The sequence below is a fragment of the Lutra lutra genome, chromosome 4 (genome assembly GCF_902655055.1).
Source record: "Lutra lutra chromosome 4, mLutLut1.2, whole genome shotgun sequence".
Classification (NCBI taxonomy): Eukaryota; Metazoa; Chordata; class Mammalia; order Carnivora; family Mustelidae; genus Lutra; species Lutra lutra.
Window position 1 is genome coordinate 167,511,781 of NC_062281.1, and position 17,719 is coordinate 167,529,499.

General features: G+C 40.5%; 1 protein-coding gene across 25 annotated transcripts in view; it reads right to left on the minus strand.

Annotated features, from left to right (window-relative positions):
* MACF1 (microtubule actin crosslinking factor 1) overlaps positions 1-17,719 on the minus strand; it is a 347,599-nt gene that overhangs the window by 206,784 nt on the left and 123,096 nt on the right. For all 25 annotated transcript variants that reach the window (XM_047723646.1, XM_047723649.1, XM_047723645.1 and 22 more), the window contains exon 2: positions 10,664-10,725. In XM_047723646.1, the coding sequence (XP_047579602.1) occupies positions 10,664-10,725 (62 nt within the window). The remainder of the gene's footprint in view (positions 1-10,663; positions 10,726-17,719) is intronic.

Below are 17,719 nucleotides of genomic sequence, written 5' to 3' on the forward strand. Positions count from 1 at the left end.
GTGACACAATGCAGAGTCAGTGGCAAGTGGCAAGTATAAGGAAGCAGATTCATTTTCAACATAAGTCGTTCTTTAGACAACAATAAAAAGGGCTATTTCAGAAGTAGCGGCTTTTTTCAAGCATAGACCAGGATACTAGGATTTCCACATTTGAATGAAAAATTGTATAGTCATCATTTCCAGTTATAATATTCTAGCATTCCAAAGAGAATGGGAGTCAGAAAAGATCATGGCTATGGGGTGCCTGACTGGCTCAGTGGGTAGAGCATGTAACTTTGATCTTGGGGTCGTGGGTTATAGCCCCACATTGAGTGTAGAGATTACATTGGGTGGGGGGAGATAAAGGCTGGAATTAGCTGGTGAGCCTTCCTGGAAGAGAAAGAACTGGAAAGACTGGGGGACTGGGAGGAGGTGCATTAACATTTTTAATTAATTAACTAACTTATTTATTTATTTATTTATTTATTTATTTATTTATTTATTTATTTTAGAGAGACGCAGAGAGAGAGAGTGAGCACGCCTGGGGGAGGGGCAGAGGGAAAGGGAGAGAATCTCAAGCAGACTCTGTGCTGAGCACAGAACCTGATGCAGGGCTCAATCTCATAACCCTGAGATCAAGACCTGAGCTGAAATCAAGAGTCAGATGCTTAACCAACTGAGCCAGTCAGGACCCCCTGGAAGGATTAGAAAATGTTCTGACAGAAAGAAGATGGTAAAAATCACAGAAGACAAGGTACAGAGGTGGAAATATGAGGTATGAGTGTTTGTCCTTTGTGAATAAAGGATTAAGAAGGTGATAGGTAGATTACCCAGTTGGAGAAAATGGTTCATGATGAGTTGGGTAACAGCTTTCAAAAACTGAGGGAATATTTCTTTAATTTTTGTGCTATTCACAATATGAACATAGATATAACATACTTTTTATTTTAACCAGCAATATTAACATTTCCTCCACCACTTTAAGTCTTAGACAAAGTATCACATCTAGCTCAGACTTGTAGCATTTGTTGATTTCTGTAGTTTAAATACTCTCACCACAATAAATAAATAAATAAATAAATACTCCCACCACGACCAATTTCCAACCACTAATATAATATCACTAACTGCAATGTTGGAAAGAAATATACAACAGCACACCATTATATACTTTTCCATCAGACATAATTAACATAATTAACGTCAGGAGTGTAGACAATATTAACAAGTAGTAAAATAATTATGAGGTGATGTGTTTTGAGTATTTATTACCTTTGTTTTAGAAATAATTTATTTAATTGTAAGTTTATATAATTTAATTTTTCATAATGGCTGTGCTTAACAACCAGCTCACAAAATTAGTATTCAGCTCTTGTGAGCCCATGTAAGCTGGCTCCAAGATTTCAAGACTTCTCCCTCAAACGGTCTAAGGTTTCAAAACCACAGTGCACCACTAACAGAAATAAGCAGGTCATGAGGGTTGAGAAGAAAGTGGTTTGAAAAATTCAATATATATTTTTTTTAATTTAAAAAATTTTTAAGATTTTATCCTTAAGCAATCTCCACACCCAACATGGGGCTCAAACCTACAACCCCAAGATCAAGAGCTGTACATTCCACCGACTGAGCTAACCAGTGCCCTGAAAAGTTCGATTTTAAATATGCTGAATTTAAAAAAGCAGCAAAGGAGCTACAAATGGTAATGTTCTAGAAGCAGCTGAAAATATCAGAATTCAATTTGGGTCAGCTGAGAACTTAAGTTTAGAAGTCATATGCATAGAGGTGCTAGCTAGCTAAAGACATGGGAAATGTTGGCCTTTCTGGGTTAGGGGCAAGAAAGAAGAGCAGAGTGCTGAGGACTAAGCCTGTGGGAATAGCCAAAATTGGAAGGCAGGAGATGGAAAAGCAATCAACAAAGCATAGGGGGTGGAAAAAGGCAGGGAAAGAGGTAGGAAAACAAAACAAGAACAAGACAAGAAAACAAAAACAAAACAAGAAATGATAATCAAGGAGAGAGGGGATGGATGATCACCAATATCAAATGCTCTAGGACAAGCATGAAGAAGACCAAGATAGGTCTTAACAAATACTGGTGTTTTTTTTGTGAGACTCACTTTCTAGAGAGTGGTATAATAGAAAACAGGTTATAAATGAATTGCAGAGAATATATTAAATACTTCGTATTAAGTTATAAAGAGAAGGGACAACAATGAGGGACTTTTTTTTTTTTTTTTTGATAGATAAAGACCTGAGCATAGCGCATTCGAATCAGGAATGGGCACTGAATAATTATTTAAATAAATTATAATGGGAATGAGGACTAAGTGAGATCATATTATCAACAGGACACTAAATACTACAGAGTACTGAAAAGAAAAAGAGGTAGTTTGAAATATAAAGTTAATTTCACAATGAGGACTCAATATCTTCTTCTAAAAATTCCAATCATGTTTTATACCTGTGAACAGCAAAATTCAACCACTTTACAAGAAACTTAGCTGAGACTAATTTATTATGTCTCTCAGTCTTTCTCTCATTATAATGACTAAATAACTATGAAAAACTAAAAAGAGAGGTAATGGGGGAAGGGAGGGGTGCATTTTTTCCCTGGAGAATTTTTAGTAACAGAGAACAATGGTTAATTTCTGAAGCATACTGGACGCAGCTCTGCCTGGAGCAGGCTCAAGTACCAACTGACACTTACTAGTGCTTCTGTGTCAGAAAATGTTCAGATACAGGGATGGGATTTGGAGGGCTCAATTCACATCCCAAGATCATCACACAATGAGTAAATGGCCAGGCCAATAAGATCCAGGTCTGCCCCATTCCAAAATCTTTACCTCTACTGTAGACACTAAGCTGCCTCCAAAATTTTCCACAAATCTCTTAAGGAAAAGAAAAAAAGCGGCGGGGGGCATCTAATAGTTAACACTGCTGTATGATATATATGAAATCCTAAGAGTTGTCATCACAAGGAAAAAAATACTTTTTCTGCTTTCCCTTTTTTATCGTATTCATATGACACAATGGATGCTAACTAAACTTACTGCTAATCATTTCATAATATATGTAACTCAAACCAATGCACTGTACACATTACACTCATACTGTGATGTATGTCATTTCTGTCTCAGTAAGACTAGAAAAGGGAAAGGAAAGGAAAGACAAGAAAAAGTCCAGTGGGCCAAGCATCAGATGTTTTAGAGGTAGCCAGGCGAAGCTAAGACTGCTCAAGAATCATCAATATGTAGGTTTCTCTCCAACAAATACCCATGCTATTCTGTCAAGAAAAAGATGAGTCAACCACTTCAACTACCCGGGTCTTTGCCTGTTTGCACTCCCTGTGAAAATCACTGTCAACATTAGTTAATGTCTCCAAAGAGTATATGTAAATGGCTGATAAACCCAGGAAAAGATGCTCAATATCATTAGCCATGTGGAAAATGTAAATCAAAACCACAGAAGATACCGCTCCCCACCCAACAGGAGGACTATAAGCAAAAAGACAGATTATAACTGTTGACAAGGATGTAGAGCAGCTGGAACCTTCATACATTGCTGGTAGAGATGTAAAATGGTGCAGCTGCTTTGGAAAACAGTCTGACAGTTCCTCAAAAGGCTGAACACAAGTGATCATACAACCCAGTGACTCCACTCCCAGGTGTATACCCAAGAGAGCAGAAAATATACGTCCAGGAAAAAAATGTGTACATGAATGAATCTTTGTAGCGTTTCTTATTCATAATAGCCAAAAAGTGAAAATAACCCACATGTCTATCAAACTGATAAATGGATAAACAAAATGTGGGATATCCATACAATGGAATATTACTTGGCAATTAAATACTGATACATGCTATCATGTGGATGAACTCTGAAAACACTATACTAAGTAAAAGAAGCCAGTTACAAAGAAAAGGATCACATAGTGTATGATTCCATTTATAAAGGATGTCTAGAATAGGCAAATCTATAGAGTCAGAAAGTAGATTAGTGGTTGGGGCTGGGGGAAGGTATGTGGGGGTTGGCAGGATGACTGAAAGGTACAGGATTTCCTTTGGGGTGATGAAATGTTCTAGAATGGATTATGGTGATGGTTGCACAACTCTGAATATACTATAAGTCACTGAACTGTATTTATTTAAATAGGTGAGTTGTAGGATATGTGAATTGAATCTCAAAAAAGCTATTTTTAAAAATTAACAAATGAGGGGCGCCTGGGTGGCTCAGTGGGTTAAAGCCTCTGCCTTCGGCTCAGGTCATGATCCCAGAACCTAGGATCGAACCCCGCATCGGGCCCTTTGCTCAGCAGGGAGCCTGCTTCCTCCTCTCTCTCTGCCTGCCTCTCTGTCTACTTGGGATCTCTGTCAAATAAATAAATAAAATCTTTTTTAAAATAAATAAAATAAATAAATAATAAAAATTAACAAATGACTAAATTTTGAGGGATCAAGTCCACCCAGGCCAATCCTCCTCAATTCTTGTGCATTAATAAGCCAAGGAAAGCTCTGCTTTCCCAGTTCTTTAAAGATTAACTTGGAAGTTATGGGTCCCTGGCTGGCTCAATCAGTAGAGCATGCAACTCTTCATCTCGAGGTCATGAGTTCAAGCCCCATGTTGGGTGTAGAGCTTACTGAAAAAATAAATAAATAAACAAACAAACAAACAAATAAATAAATAAATAAATAAAAGATTAATGTGAAATTATAGAAAAACAAACAGCTTCCCTCAGCTTCTGAGTGGTTTTAGCGAAAGGAATAAATTACATTTAAGTACTTGGAATCAGAATCTAGCCCAAAGAGACGTTAACACTCTCAGTTGGCAGATGAGAAAGCATTGCCTGGAGAAGTTAAGTAACCTGTGTGAGATCATGGAGCTGGAAAGTGTCCCGTCACCATCTCCTGACTCCAAGTACAGTGTTCTTTCCCTTCACAAGGCTTCCATGATGCCAGAAGTGTAGAAAGGACATATTAAGGGGACCTCCTCTCCTCCAAAAAGAACCAAGGACTGCCACATGATATTCTTTGACACTTGTAGCAGACCTCGTCAAGAAAAGCTTTCCTCTAAGACTTAAAAGAAACACAAGCAGCTCTATGTCCTTGACCCAAACTATGTTGAAGAGCAATAAACAGGTCAGAGGAGAAAGTTTTAAAGAGAAGAATATGTTGTTTATTCTCATCTACATTTATAAAAGGTACAGAGTAAGTGAGAATGAGCCTGGTAACTTTAAATGGATTTCTGAATTTGTAGATTTCTAAACTGTAAGAGGGGAATTCCATATTGATTCAATGGCTAAATTTATCCACAAGGAAAAGCCTAAATGCTAATGCTAAAAATACTAATGCTTAAAAAATGTTTAAAAAGTGGAAATGTTAATGCTAAAAAACAGAGTGCAGTTGTCCCAGACTTTTTGCCTATGAAAAAACGATGTTCAAATGCAGGGAATCAGTAGAGGCTGGAAACTTGTTGGGGTGAGCAGAGGGACTCTTTGCGGGTAAGAATTCTATTGTCTCTCTGTTTGGAGAATTCCTTAAGTTGAAACTAAGAGTGAGTGACACCTGCCACACCTGACTCACAAAGGGTCTCTGAAGATGAGGATGATTCTAGAATCCACAAAGGGTAGCTTTCCATAACAGGCAGGTGAGGGTGCTTAGGTGCAGGGAATAGAAAATCCAGTCCAAAGGTAGGCCCAAAACTTTCAGTGCGGGTTGAGAGGTGTCTAGAGTGAAATCGGGTCCTGAAAACTCATATCCAGGCATGGGAACCACCATCACAACAAAGGCAATGCTCCTCCCCTCTGGGTCTAAACAGCACTGCTCTGTCAATCCTTAAATGAAAATCCACTGCCAGTCTCCTTCTGACCTTTCGCACAGAGGCCAATAAGCAAAGGCGTGTGGAAGTCCATGCAGTGCTAAGGTAAGCTGTCTCACGGCTATGGCAGAACAGTGGTGCCCAGGATCACTACAGCTACCTACCAATTCATGTCCAACTAGGGAGCCTCACACAGAAAAGCTGAGAAGGTCTGGAGTATAAATTTGGAGTTGGAAAACTTTTGCTGGTATACGTGGAATTCTTAACTGAAATTCCAGGAAGGCCAGTAGCTTCTAGATTGCTAGACTAAATACTGGCCTCTCCTTTCTACCTATACCTTCTGAAGTCAACAATAATTGATCAGAGAAAGCATTTCTCCTCCTTAGGGACTCAAGTGCTCAGTTCTCTCATCCTTTCTGGGAGTTCTCTCTGAGGGCATAAACTTTATCAGCTACCAGGACCTAGGGACATGATATAAATAATTTAAATAAAACCTCATTTAAAAACTAGATTTTTGGGGGTGCCTGGCTGGCTTAGTCAGTAGAGCATGCCAAGCCTGATCTTGTGGTTGTGAGTTCAAGCCCCACACGGAGCCAAACTAAAAAAAAAAAAAAAATTTTAAGTAATAAAACTCTAGATTTTTCTTTTTTTTTTTACATTTTATTTTTTTTAATTTTTTAAAATAATTTCTACATCCAACATGGGGCTCAAACCCACAACCCTAAGAATGAGAGTCACAAGTTCCATTGACTGAGCCAGCCTGGTGCCCCTCCAGATTTCTCTTTTTGACTGTTCTAGCATACGTCCAACACTTCAGTTTGTAGGCTTGTGTTCTAAATTAGGTTATTTATATATTACAGATGTCAGTGGTCTTAAAAAAAAAAACTCTTTTAAGATTGGACCAATCTTAAAATGTTCTTGACTAATAAAGAGGAATTAATTTGCTATGCCACAACAAACTATTTCCCACAGAGACAGCTGGGGATCCAAGAGATCCCAGGTCAACTAAATCCAGAGCTTGAGAGGCTTGTTGCTTTGATCTCATATCCATCTACTTGCCAATGGCCACATTAATCTGAGTGTACTTGGGGAGCACAGCAAGGGATGCCTGGATTACAAAAAAAACAAATCTCAGTCCCTATTTCTCAGCCCAAAGTTCAAAGACTGCCAGCATGGCGCAATGATTCTGATTAGCAGTGAATCCCTCTCTCTGAAATATCCCAAGATGAGAAAATGCCGTCACAAGTCTAGGGCTGAGGGTCTGAGAAGAGAGGAAAAATAGCCAGGGACTGAAGTTAAAGCTCTGGCTGGCCTCCAATTTCTAACAATGCTCTGTTGTGTTCATCTCGTTTCTCCCTCCCTGGGCCTCCTGTCATCATGCAGCACTGAGGCAGAAATCCAACCAGCAATAGCGGAGAGCCAGGGCATTTGTGCTCAACTACAAAGTTAAGGAGACCAGCCCGAGTCAGGATAAATTCAATTCTTCCAATTGTTAGAGATGAGGCACGAAAGAGTAAGTTCGGGGTATTTTCAGAAGAACAAGTAATTTTAATCATAAGACTCATGAGTGGTCCCTAGCTCCCTCCTTCACTAGCTGTATGATCTTGGGAAAGTCATTTTACCCCTTCAAATTCTCACTTTCCTTAGCTGGGAAAACTGAGAGGGTAAAATACCTTTACTGCTTTCAGAGTTATCATAAGAATCAAGCCAGATAAGAATGTGCTCTGTAAGCTATAAAACACTATTGAAATATTATTTGCTCACGGCAACAAATCCTGGGTATTTCTCATATCTGTGGTGCAGTATATGGTAGAGGAAGTAGTACAATACAGTCTGAGCCCTCGGCGAGCATGCTGATAGGGGAGGCAACGCGTGAACACACAAGGCATCACTTCAGAGTGGTTTGGAAGAGAGACAGAGTTGAGATTAATTTAGTCTGAGGACCGGAGGTCAGATTCCCAGGAAGGTGATATTAGACGTGGGCCTTGAAGGGTAAGTGGGTGATAGCCAGGCAGAGGAGATTGGGACGTGCATTCTAGGGAGCAAGAGATGAATACGCAAAGAGGTGTGAAAGCACGCAGTGTTTAGGGAGCAGTGACTTATCTCATGTGGCCCCAGCACAGGCTACATAGAGGACAATGCCTGCAAATGAAGCCGGGGGGCTTGGAACCAGGTTGTCAAGGACTCTGCATCATGACAGAGTTCTGTGTCATCAAACTGGAAGCAAATGGTACATCTTGAAGGAATTAGAGGGAAATAGCCATTTTCTCTCGCTGTCTCTCTTCCCTTCTCTTTATCCTGACACTAACAAAATAAGACACAGTATCTGCCTTCAAGTTAAAATCAACAGAAAGATATAGAACATATACAAGTGCTATAACAGAAGTACATAAGGAATATGGTGAGGGCAAAAGAAAAGGGTAGTCATTCCTATATGGAAGATTCAGGAAAGTATTTATTGAGGTTGTGTTCAATTGGGATTACATAGGCAGAACAGAGATTGGAGAAGGCTCCACATAGAGGGAGCAGCACGAGCAAGGATACAGTTGTAAAATAGCATGCACATGGCTCTTAGCATGGCACATGGTTCACCAAGTGCCTGAGATAAAAGGGGAATTTGATGCTATGAGCCTGGAAAGGCAGGCAGAAGCCGGGCCATTACTGCAGACATTAAGAGCACAGGTTCTATAATTTAGGTTGTCTGAATTCTAAAATTTCAGTTTTGCCTCTTTCTAGTAGCATGACCCTGAAGAAGTTAAGTCCTCTAAAGTTCATTGCCCTCATTGATAAAATGGGAAAATTGAAAGAGTCTACAGAATAAGTTCACTGAGCAGTAAAGAAGCTAATCCATGTTGAGGACTTAGTCCAGAATGTCAGCTTTATGGTAAGCACTCAATAAACTATTACTACTATTTGTGTTATCAGGATTACTACAGAAAACCCTACTAGGAGCTATTACAGTGATCAAGGCAAGCTGAAAAGGCCCTGGACTAGAGCAGAGGTCATGGGGATTGAGGAGAGAAGTCAGGTGCAAGCATCGTTCTGAGCTAGAAGTGACTGATTGGAACTGATGAAAAGGGAGATGATGGGCAGCCTGAAAATAGTTCTAGATTCCTAATTTGGATAGCTAAGTACATGAATGAAAATATTTAGCAATTCGTGGTGTGTTGAATATGGATATGTCTGGGTGACATCTAGATGAAAGTGCTACACTGTCTTTGGCTTAGGAAAGAACACAGGAAATGGCTCTATCATTATGTCCATATCCAGATCTTGTACTTTGAAAACTGCCCTCATCAGAAGCCCCCATTAAACAGTGGCCCTCAGGAGCCATACTGATTTACATAACCATCTCCCTAGCCATATATTACTGAGCTACAGATGGACACCTGACCCATGGAAGAAAAGAACATCCCAGCCAATCAGATTTTCTGTGTTTTGTGTCTACAGAATTCTGTAGCCACAAATTACATCACCATTTGAGAGATAGCTACCACACAAGCAATGGCAGAAGCAATGAATGTAGGAGACATACAGAAAGAAATAAAAATGAGAGAATACAAGGCCTCAATAAAAAAAACTAAGCTGCCTGATAATGCTTAGTTTTCATAATAAAACCTTGCTCCATCCAGACATCAGATTCTAGGAGATCATTTCATATCCTTTTTCTGCTTGTGCTTCCTTGTGTTCCACACTACAAATGATCCCTGTGACTAACACAAGACTACCAAAGAAGAGTACAGAGAACAAAACAAGAAAATGGGTAAGGTTAGGACCCCAGGACCACCACATGGAGGAGTCAAAGAAAGAAAAAGGGATTCAAAGGGCGCGTGGGTGTCTCAGATGGTTAAGGTCTGCCTTTGGCTCAGGTCATGATTCCAGGGTCCTGGCATCGAGTCCCGCATTGGGCTCCCTGCTCCTTGGGGAGCCTACTTCCCTCAGCTTCTGCCTCTGTCTCTCATGAATGAACAGATAAAATCTTGAAAGAAAGAAAGAGAGAAAGAAAGGAAGAAAGAAAGCAAACAAGCAAGCAAGCAAGCATTCATAGAGGAAAGAGGTAATTCAGGAAAAATCAGTGTTCAGAAGTCAACATAAGAGGTTTTTAAGGCATATTAAGTTAGTCAGCAGTATCAGATACTGTAGAGAAACCAAATAAGAGGAAGATAAAACTAGGCTACTGGACATGGCAATTAAGAGGTCACTGGTGACCTTTCCCAGAGCAGTAATCAATATAACTCAAAATTATGTGAAGTATTTGAGTAATTATGATATACTATTCAAAAATGTTATTTTCAAATCTGGACTGCCACTTTAGTCATACTGCTTATCCTTAGGTGGGCTTTTAACATGTCTCTGCCTTGGTTTCTCCTCTTCTTAAAGACAATAATAAAATCTTCCCCCAACCCTAGCCGTTCTAGAAGTATTCTATGTCTTACACTGCATGGTGTTTACAGTGTAAATACACATGTAAAAACAGCTTAATCTAAACATTTAAGATTTGTGCACTTAAAAAGAACAAAAGCCCCTCTGCCCCATCTTTACACAGTAATCAGATCTAGAAATGAAAATAAAGAAGGGAGCTTATAAAATAATTTGTAAAGCTAGGAACAAAGTATTCTTTGAATCCAGGATCACCCCCTGGTACCCTCAACCTTCATGTTCTGAGGTAATGGCATTTCTTACTATCTTCTCCAAGAAACTGATCAGTACAAGTTTCCACACGGTTATGACTATGTTAGTTATTTTTAAAAAGTCACATGTGTATCTGCATCGAGCACATGACAAACAATCTGAACTCTCCGAGAGAAGGACTGACAGATCCAGCTTAGGCGCAGCCAGAGGTGCTGGGGCAGCAGCTACAAAGGAGTCCTACCTTCATCAGGTGCTTGTTGACCCACTTGGTGAATGTCTTCTTCTGAACACGGTCCCGTTCATCTGTAAAGCAAACACAGAGAAGGCATTGGCTTAGCACGGCCCGGATAAGTTCCCCTACCCCTGCTTCATCCACAGCCCAGCTTCTCTGTGGACCGTGGAGACAGTTTCCACACACCCATGTTGCTGGGAAAATTTGGCCTGTCTGAACTTCCTCTTCTGTCCTGACCATCTTGCCACTTTATAGATTAGACAGAATCATAAGCCTCAAAAACCATGCCATGGCAAAGTCTCTTCAGCTTCATAATCTGGGGAGTGAATGAGTCTCTTCTTCCCCCAAAGTAACCTCCAAAAAGCCAAAGTTGTGAACACCACCGACAGAAGAGGTTGAGCGGACTTGGCATTTGGGCCACTCGCACTACGGAGGTTCCATCTCCCTCTTCACTTATGGATCTGCAAGACCAGTGCCCTGCTCCCCCACCCTCTTCTGCTCCGTTCCAGTTTCTACCCCTAGCTCCCATTTCCGCAGCAGCCATTACCACCCAGGCAACCCCAGAAAGCTATTCAGTTTAACTCACTGCACACCTGCCCCAGCTCTTCCTTCTCCTAAGTCCTTCAGAGCCACTTCTTCATAGGCACACTCTCCGTTCTCAGTTTTGTGCATCCCATTCACAAAAACACGACTGCCAATACTTGGGAATCACTATTCCAAAGGCCTGATCTTGCAGAGGACTCCCCTTCTCCCACATCTGCCAATTCGCAGAGCACTTCCAGACCAGTGATCCATCAGCCCTGCTCCTTTTCTTCTATTTGAAGCCTATGCCACCCCCCTAATTATCTTGCTCAAATCATGCTCACTGTCATCGACCACTATCTGGCACCTGCCCTCCTCCACATGGCAAATCTACCTTAACCTCCCAACAACTTAGTTCACATTTACTATCTCCACACGCATCCTCTGGCATCATCTACAACTGACATTATCTCCAGTTCATATCCAGCCACCACACTGTCACGCATTCCTGCTTCAAACACAGTCATCCTAATCATTCCCAAGCTTTATCACTCCATTCTTATTTTATCCCTTTTATTAAAAGCATCTAAGCTTATCCTGGTCTACGCTAGACAACTCAGTTAAGCAATTAAAACTGCCATCACTAATCCTCCAGGAACTGTCAACTGCCTAACCTTCTACCACTAAGTTCATCATGACAATCTGGGAACCTGAATTACCACCACTGCTCAACTCTTCCATTTTTTTCTCCAAGTCAGGGAGCATTTCAGAAGAAAGTGGCAGAATTAAATAACTCTGGTTCACTAGTAATCTTCACAAACATCATTGAGGTCTTCCCTCCCTACTGCCCAGTTACTCCCCTCTGACTAACTGCCTAGTAAGAGCCGCACAGCTGCTGTTCAAACAATGCTGACTCTCTCCACTTGCAGTACTACCTACTCACATTTCTGAGTTCATAGACATTCAGTGCTACCTCATCCCTGTCTTTGCTCTTAATTTCACATCCTTCTTTTCAGCCTTGAATCTTTTCCTGCTTTGCAAGGAACAGTGCTCTCTTGCTACTATATAGCACAGAACTTGGGAATTAGAGTTAGTTATCTAGTCTTATTCCCTGCTGAAACATGATTCCCTTCAACAACAAAGAGTCATCTGTTTAGGGTTGAAAGGTCTGCCCAAATCCTGCACAATTCTATAATATTCCTGATACTTAAAACTTAATAGAGAATTCACTACTCCTAAGGCAATATATCAATTTAATAGTTCTATAAATATGTCATCATTTGCTTCCTTATAAATTCTCCCTACTGGCTCTCATTTGGAATTGTTAGAATTTTTTTTTTTAAGTGTAGGGTACCTCTCACATTTTTTTTTTTTTAAAGATTTTATTTATTTATTTGACAGAGAGAAATCACAAGTAGGCAGAGAGGCAGGCAGAGAGAGAGGAGGAAGCAGGCTCCCTGCTGAGCAGAAAGCCCGATGTGGGGCTCGAACCCAGGACCTGGGATCATGACCTGAGCCGAAGGCAGCGGCTTAACCCACTGAGCCACCCAGGCGCCCCTCACATTTTTTTTTTAAAAGATTTATTTATTTGAGAGAGAGAGTGGGGTGAGGGGCAGACGGAGAAGCAGACTTCCCGCTGAGCAGGGAGCCTGATTTGGGGCTGAAGCCCTATGCAGGCCTGATCCCAGAACTCTGGGATCATGACCCCATGAGTGACTCCACGAGCCATCGCGGAGCTCCAGGCTACCTTTCACTTAATAGAGCCCTGCAAGTATTCAAAGCCAGGATTTTCATTAGATTTGAGCATGTCATCCCACCATATTTTGAAATTTTTAGATGCTGATTCAATTATCCAACATCTTCATTATCCTTTCCAAGCCTGTGTCATCTACAGACTGAATGAGAATCAGCTTACAACTGCAGTCTCATAGAAATCACTGACACTGCTCACACTACCTTCTCTTCACAGCATGCCACTCTCTCTCTCTACAAGTATTACTTACTCCTTTTTAAAAAGATTTTATTTATTTATTTGAGCATAGTCCCTGACGTGGGGCCTGATCCCACGACCCCAAGATCATGACTTGAGCCAAAATCAGCCCAACCAACTGAACCATCCAGGCACCCCAAATACTGTTTACTTTTTAAAATCTAAAATCATTCATTCATTCATTTCTTCTTTGAATACATCTTTTTTTTTAAAGATTTTATTTATTTATTTGACAGAGAGGGATCACAAGTAGCCAGAGAGGCAGGCAGAGAGAGACGGAGAAGCAGGCTCCCTGCGGAGCAGAGAGCCTGATGCGTGGCTCGATCCCAGGACCCTGAGATCATGACCTGAGACGAAGGCAGAGATTGAACCCACTGAACCACCCAGGCGCCCCTGAATACATCTTTATTAGGAACGTACATGCTTGGAAGAGCCTGTGTTTGACTCTGATGATAGATACCAAAGTCACTCCCCAGTTCATGGTTTCCCTTGCTCTCTCTCAAATAAATAAATAAAATATAAAAAAAAATAGATACCAAAGTCGCAGTCCCTATCTTTAAAAGAGATGACAGTCGAGGCACCTGACTGGCTTAGTGGGTGGAGCACGCAATTCCTGATCTTGGGGTCATGCATTCAAGTCCCATGTTGGATGTGGAGACTACTTTATAAAAAAAATAATAAAATAAAATAGATGACAGTCTAGCAGAGAAAAGAAATAACTTCAGTGCAGTTTGATACATGCTATAAACAGAGCTAAGCACAGAGTGCTCAAGAACAGAAGAAAAATGGTTAAGCTACCTGAACAGGAGAGGGACACATGGGCAGTTAGTCAAAGTTTCCAGAGGAGTAAGTCTAACTAAACCTTAAGAGATGAGCAGAAGTTAGCGAAGAATTAAAGGGAAGGGACAAAGCTACTATATGCAAATTTCACCTAATGCAAATTCATGGAGACAACCAGGTGCTTATGTTCAGAGAAGTGCACAGAATCAAGGATGGTTGAAAGACAGGATGTGTATTAGGTAGTGGAGAGACTTAAAACTAGATAGGATGCCATGGGCCAAATCATGACCTTTCTTATAAGCTAGTAAGTCCAAACTTTACCACTAAGAAATTGGTAGAGAAAGCTTTGAAAAATCTTAAATAAGAGAAAAAATGATCAGATGTGTGCTTGAGAAAAATTACTTTGGCAGCCTCTCCTGACAACTCCAGGTCTCAACAGTCTCTTTGTCCTACAAATTTTTATGGTATTTACTATGCTAATCACTCAATCAGCACTTATATAATAACATGGAGTCCTCAACTTTTAATATGCTTATTCTTACATCACCAATGAGATCACTAACTCCTAAGGAAAAAGATTATGCTTTACTTTTTTACAGTATCTCCCAATGCTGCTAACAGCTACAGCTCTGCAGGATATGACCTAAAACAAAAACAAAAACTTTCTTGACTGGCCAATATATGATTAGAAGACTGGCTAATGAAACACACAGAATGAAATCAGAGCTGAATTCCCCTATGGGGAAAACAGTCCAGTATGTAAAAAACCCCAACACCCCAATAAGTGTCACCTGTGTGCTGAAACATGCAGCCACGATGTGAAAACAAAATTAAAGCTAACTAAAAGCTGTGCCCCTCTACATTTCACTACTACCAAACCCATTCTGCCTCACTACATTAATACCTTCATAACCAAGAACGGCCATTGCTAGTTTTACAAAAGCCTCACTCTAGAGACACAAGTTTTCCTAGCTATTTTTCTTTTCAGAATTCTTTATTATAGAAGTTAAATGTGTTTACCATGACAGGTTAAATAAGAGATGGAAAACAAAAGTTAACAAATTTCCTTTTCAACTAACCAACATTTTAAAGAAGGAGCAGGGGGTACCAGGGTGGCTTAGTCGGTTAAGCATCTGACTCTTGATCTCAGTTCAGGTCTTGATCTCAGGGTCGTGAGTTCAAGCTCTGTGTTGGGGAGATATATATATGTATGTATATGTGTATATATATAAACACACATGTATATGTATGTGTATGTATATATAAAGAAGAGGCGGAATTCATGGGATTTCTTTTCACTCTACTGACTCCTTTATTTTAGACCTGAAGATGCAACAGGCACAATGGACACTGGTCCATCTTACTATGTTTCCAACAGCTAAAAAACAGACTTCTAATTCAGCAGCAAGAGGTCCAAGTACCTATTCTGAGCATAACTACTAATGGCAACATGATTATAAGCACTTCTCAAGACCAGGTAGCCTGCCTTAGAGCTGAGCTGTAAGTTCCCTAGAAAAGGGTTTTTATGGGGGCGCCTGGGTGGCTCAGCGGGTTAGGCCGCTGCCTTTGGCTCGGGTCATGATCTCAGGGTCCTGGGATCGAGTCCCGCATCGGGCTCTCTGCTCAGCAGGGAGCCTGCTTCCTCCTCTCTCTCTGCCTGCCTCTCTGCCTGCTTGTGATCTCTCTCTGTCAAATAAATAAATAAATAATCTTTAAAAAAAAGAAAAAAAAGAAAAGGGTTTTTATGGAACAACTGTGCCCCCAAAGCTGAAGGATCCTTTTTTAGGATCCTTTGTCCCAGACCCATCAAGTACAGGCAAGTTCTTTCCTAATTTAAGCATTAAGACAAGAGGATAGAAATTGCAGTGCCTAGGGTTTAAGATCATAATATTTTAGCAAGGAAATTCATTACAAAAAGCCAACTTTTAACTATTAAACTTTCAGAATGCTCCAAACAGCTCAGACTTCCAAACTTTTTAAAAAGTTTTAGGTTTGGCTCCCTACACATAAATCCCTAATTTAATTCCAGGCCCAGCAAAGATCTTTCTACCTAACTAACACTGGAGGTAGAATTTTCAAAGATACCCCAGTCAATTTTTAAAAGGCCATATTCTTTGATGCTTCTTATAAACTTGGCCCTACCAAAGGCTATGAACTGCCAAAAAAGAACCCAACTGCCCACTGGGAAATTCTAAGATTGAACATACTGAGACACCAATGAATAATGGGGGAGGGTTACTTAATTAGAAGGATTTAATACCTGTTTCTAACTTTTATTAAGACCATTACAGTCCATTAAGCAACCAATATGTACCCTAATTTTCTCTGTATTAGATTCACCTGCAGATATGTCCTTTGGTAACTTAGGCAAGTCCTTCCACCTAGAATCTGGATCCCACCTCTTCCCTTCTTTTGGGAACCTTAGTCCAACAATTATTCCCTAGTTTGTATACCTTTAACTTCTCTCTTTCCTTTCCGCTTGGCTTCCTGAACAAGTATGATAACAATGCTGTCTCCATTTCCTCACCTCCCAAACTAAGATACCATCCTTTTCAATGCTGCCAGCAATCTTCCTACCAAAACTGATCTTGTTACTGTCTGCCTTAAAATCCTTCAGTGACTCCTTACCCTCCTATTAATATTAATAGTTAACATTCACTGAATACCTGCTTATGTGCTACATGACTTACATATGTCATTTCTAATGCTCAACAACCCTGAAAGCTAGACATTATTTAATTGGAAAGATAAAGCACAGAGAAGTTAAGTAATCTGTCTGGGGTCACAAGGTAGGTAAAGAAGTTAAATTTGAACTCCGCTCCATTGGATTCCAAAGCCTGATGCCTCCATTCAGGATAAGATTAAAACTTTTTACCTTGGCATCTAAGACCCATTATGATGTGATGCCTGCCTGCCACTCATCCTTCTCTACCCTTTCATAAAAATTCTAACTTTCAGCCTTGCTGAATACTCTTGCCCAAGTGTAATCTTGCCCTTGTATTCACTGTTCCTTCTGTGTGGAAGATAGCTCCCCCCTTGTCTGTCTACTCCTTGCTCTGTATTCAACTCAACCATCGCTTCCTCCAGGAGCTTTTCCTATCCCTTACACACACTGGTTTAGATGATCTTTCTCTTGTGCTTATTGCAAGGTATTATTGTTTATGTGTCTATCTGCCCTACTCTTCTAGGAGCAATTTGAGAATGGGCCTAGAGTTGGAATTAAAGCCTCCATTTGAGGTGCAAAGTTCTGTGTTCTAATCCAACATAGCTGGTAACACAATCCCAGTGCATTATAAATCATTATAATCAAAAGCAAATAAAAGAAGAATTTCTGTTTGTTTCCCTCAGGGCCACAGAAAAATCACAAATGGTTCAAGAAGCCCAATGGGGCACCTGGCTGGCTCAGTTGGTAAGCATTTGCCTTTGACTCAGGTCATGATCTCAGGGTCCGGGGGTCAAGTCCCAGGTCATCAGGCTCCCTGTTCAGCAGGGAGTCTGCATCTCTGTCTCCCTCTGCCCCACCCTCTATTGATGTGCTTGGGCTTCCTCTCTCTCTCTCTCATAAATAAATAAAATCTAAAAAAAAAAAAAAAGAAGAAGAAGAAGGAGGAAGAGGAGGAGAAGAAAAAGCCCAAGAGGCACCAACCTCCTGGAAATTTAAAAATGAGATATGTGAGCTGACAGAGAAGGCAAATAGTCAGAATAGGCCTGTTCCTTGACCTCATGAAATTTGCAATCTAGTGGCAAACACCAATATATAAATAATTAACAAT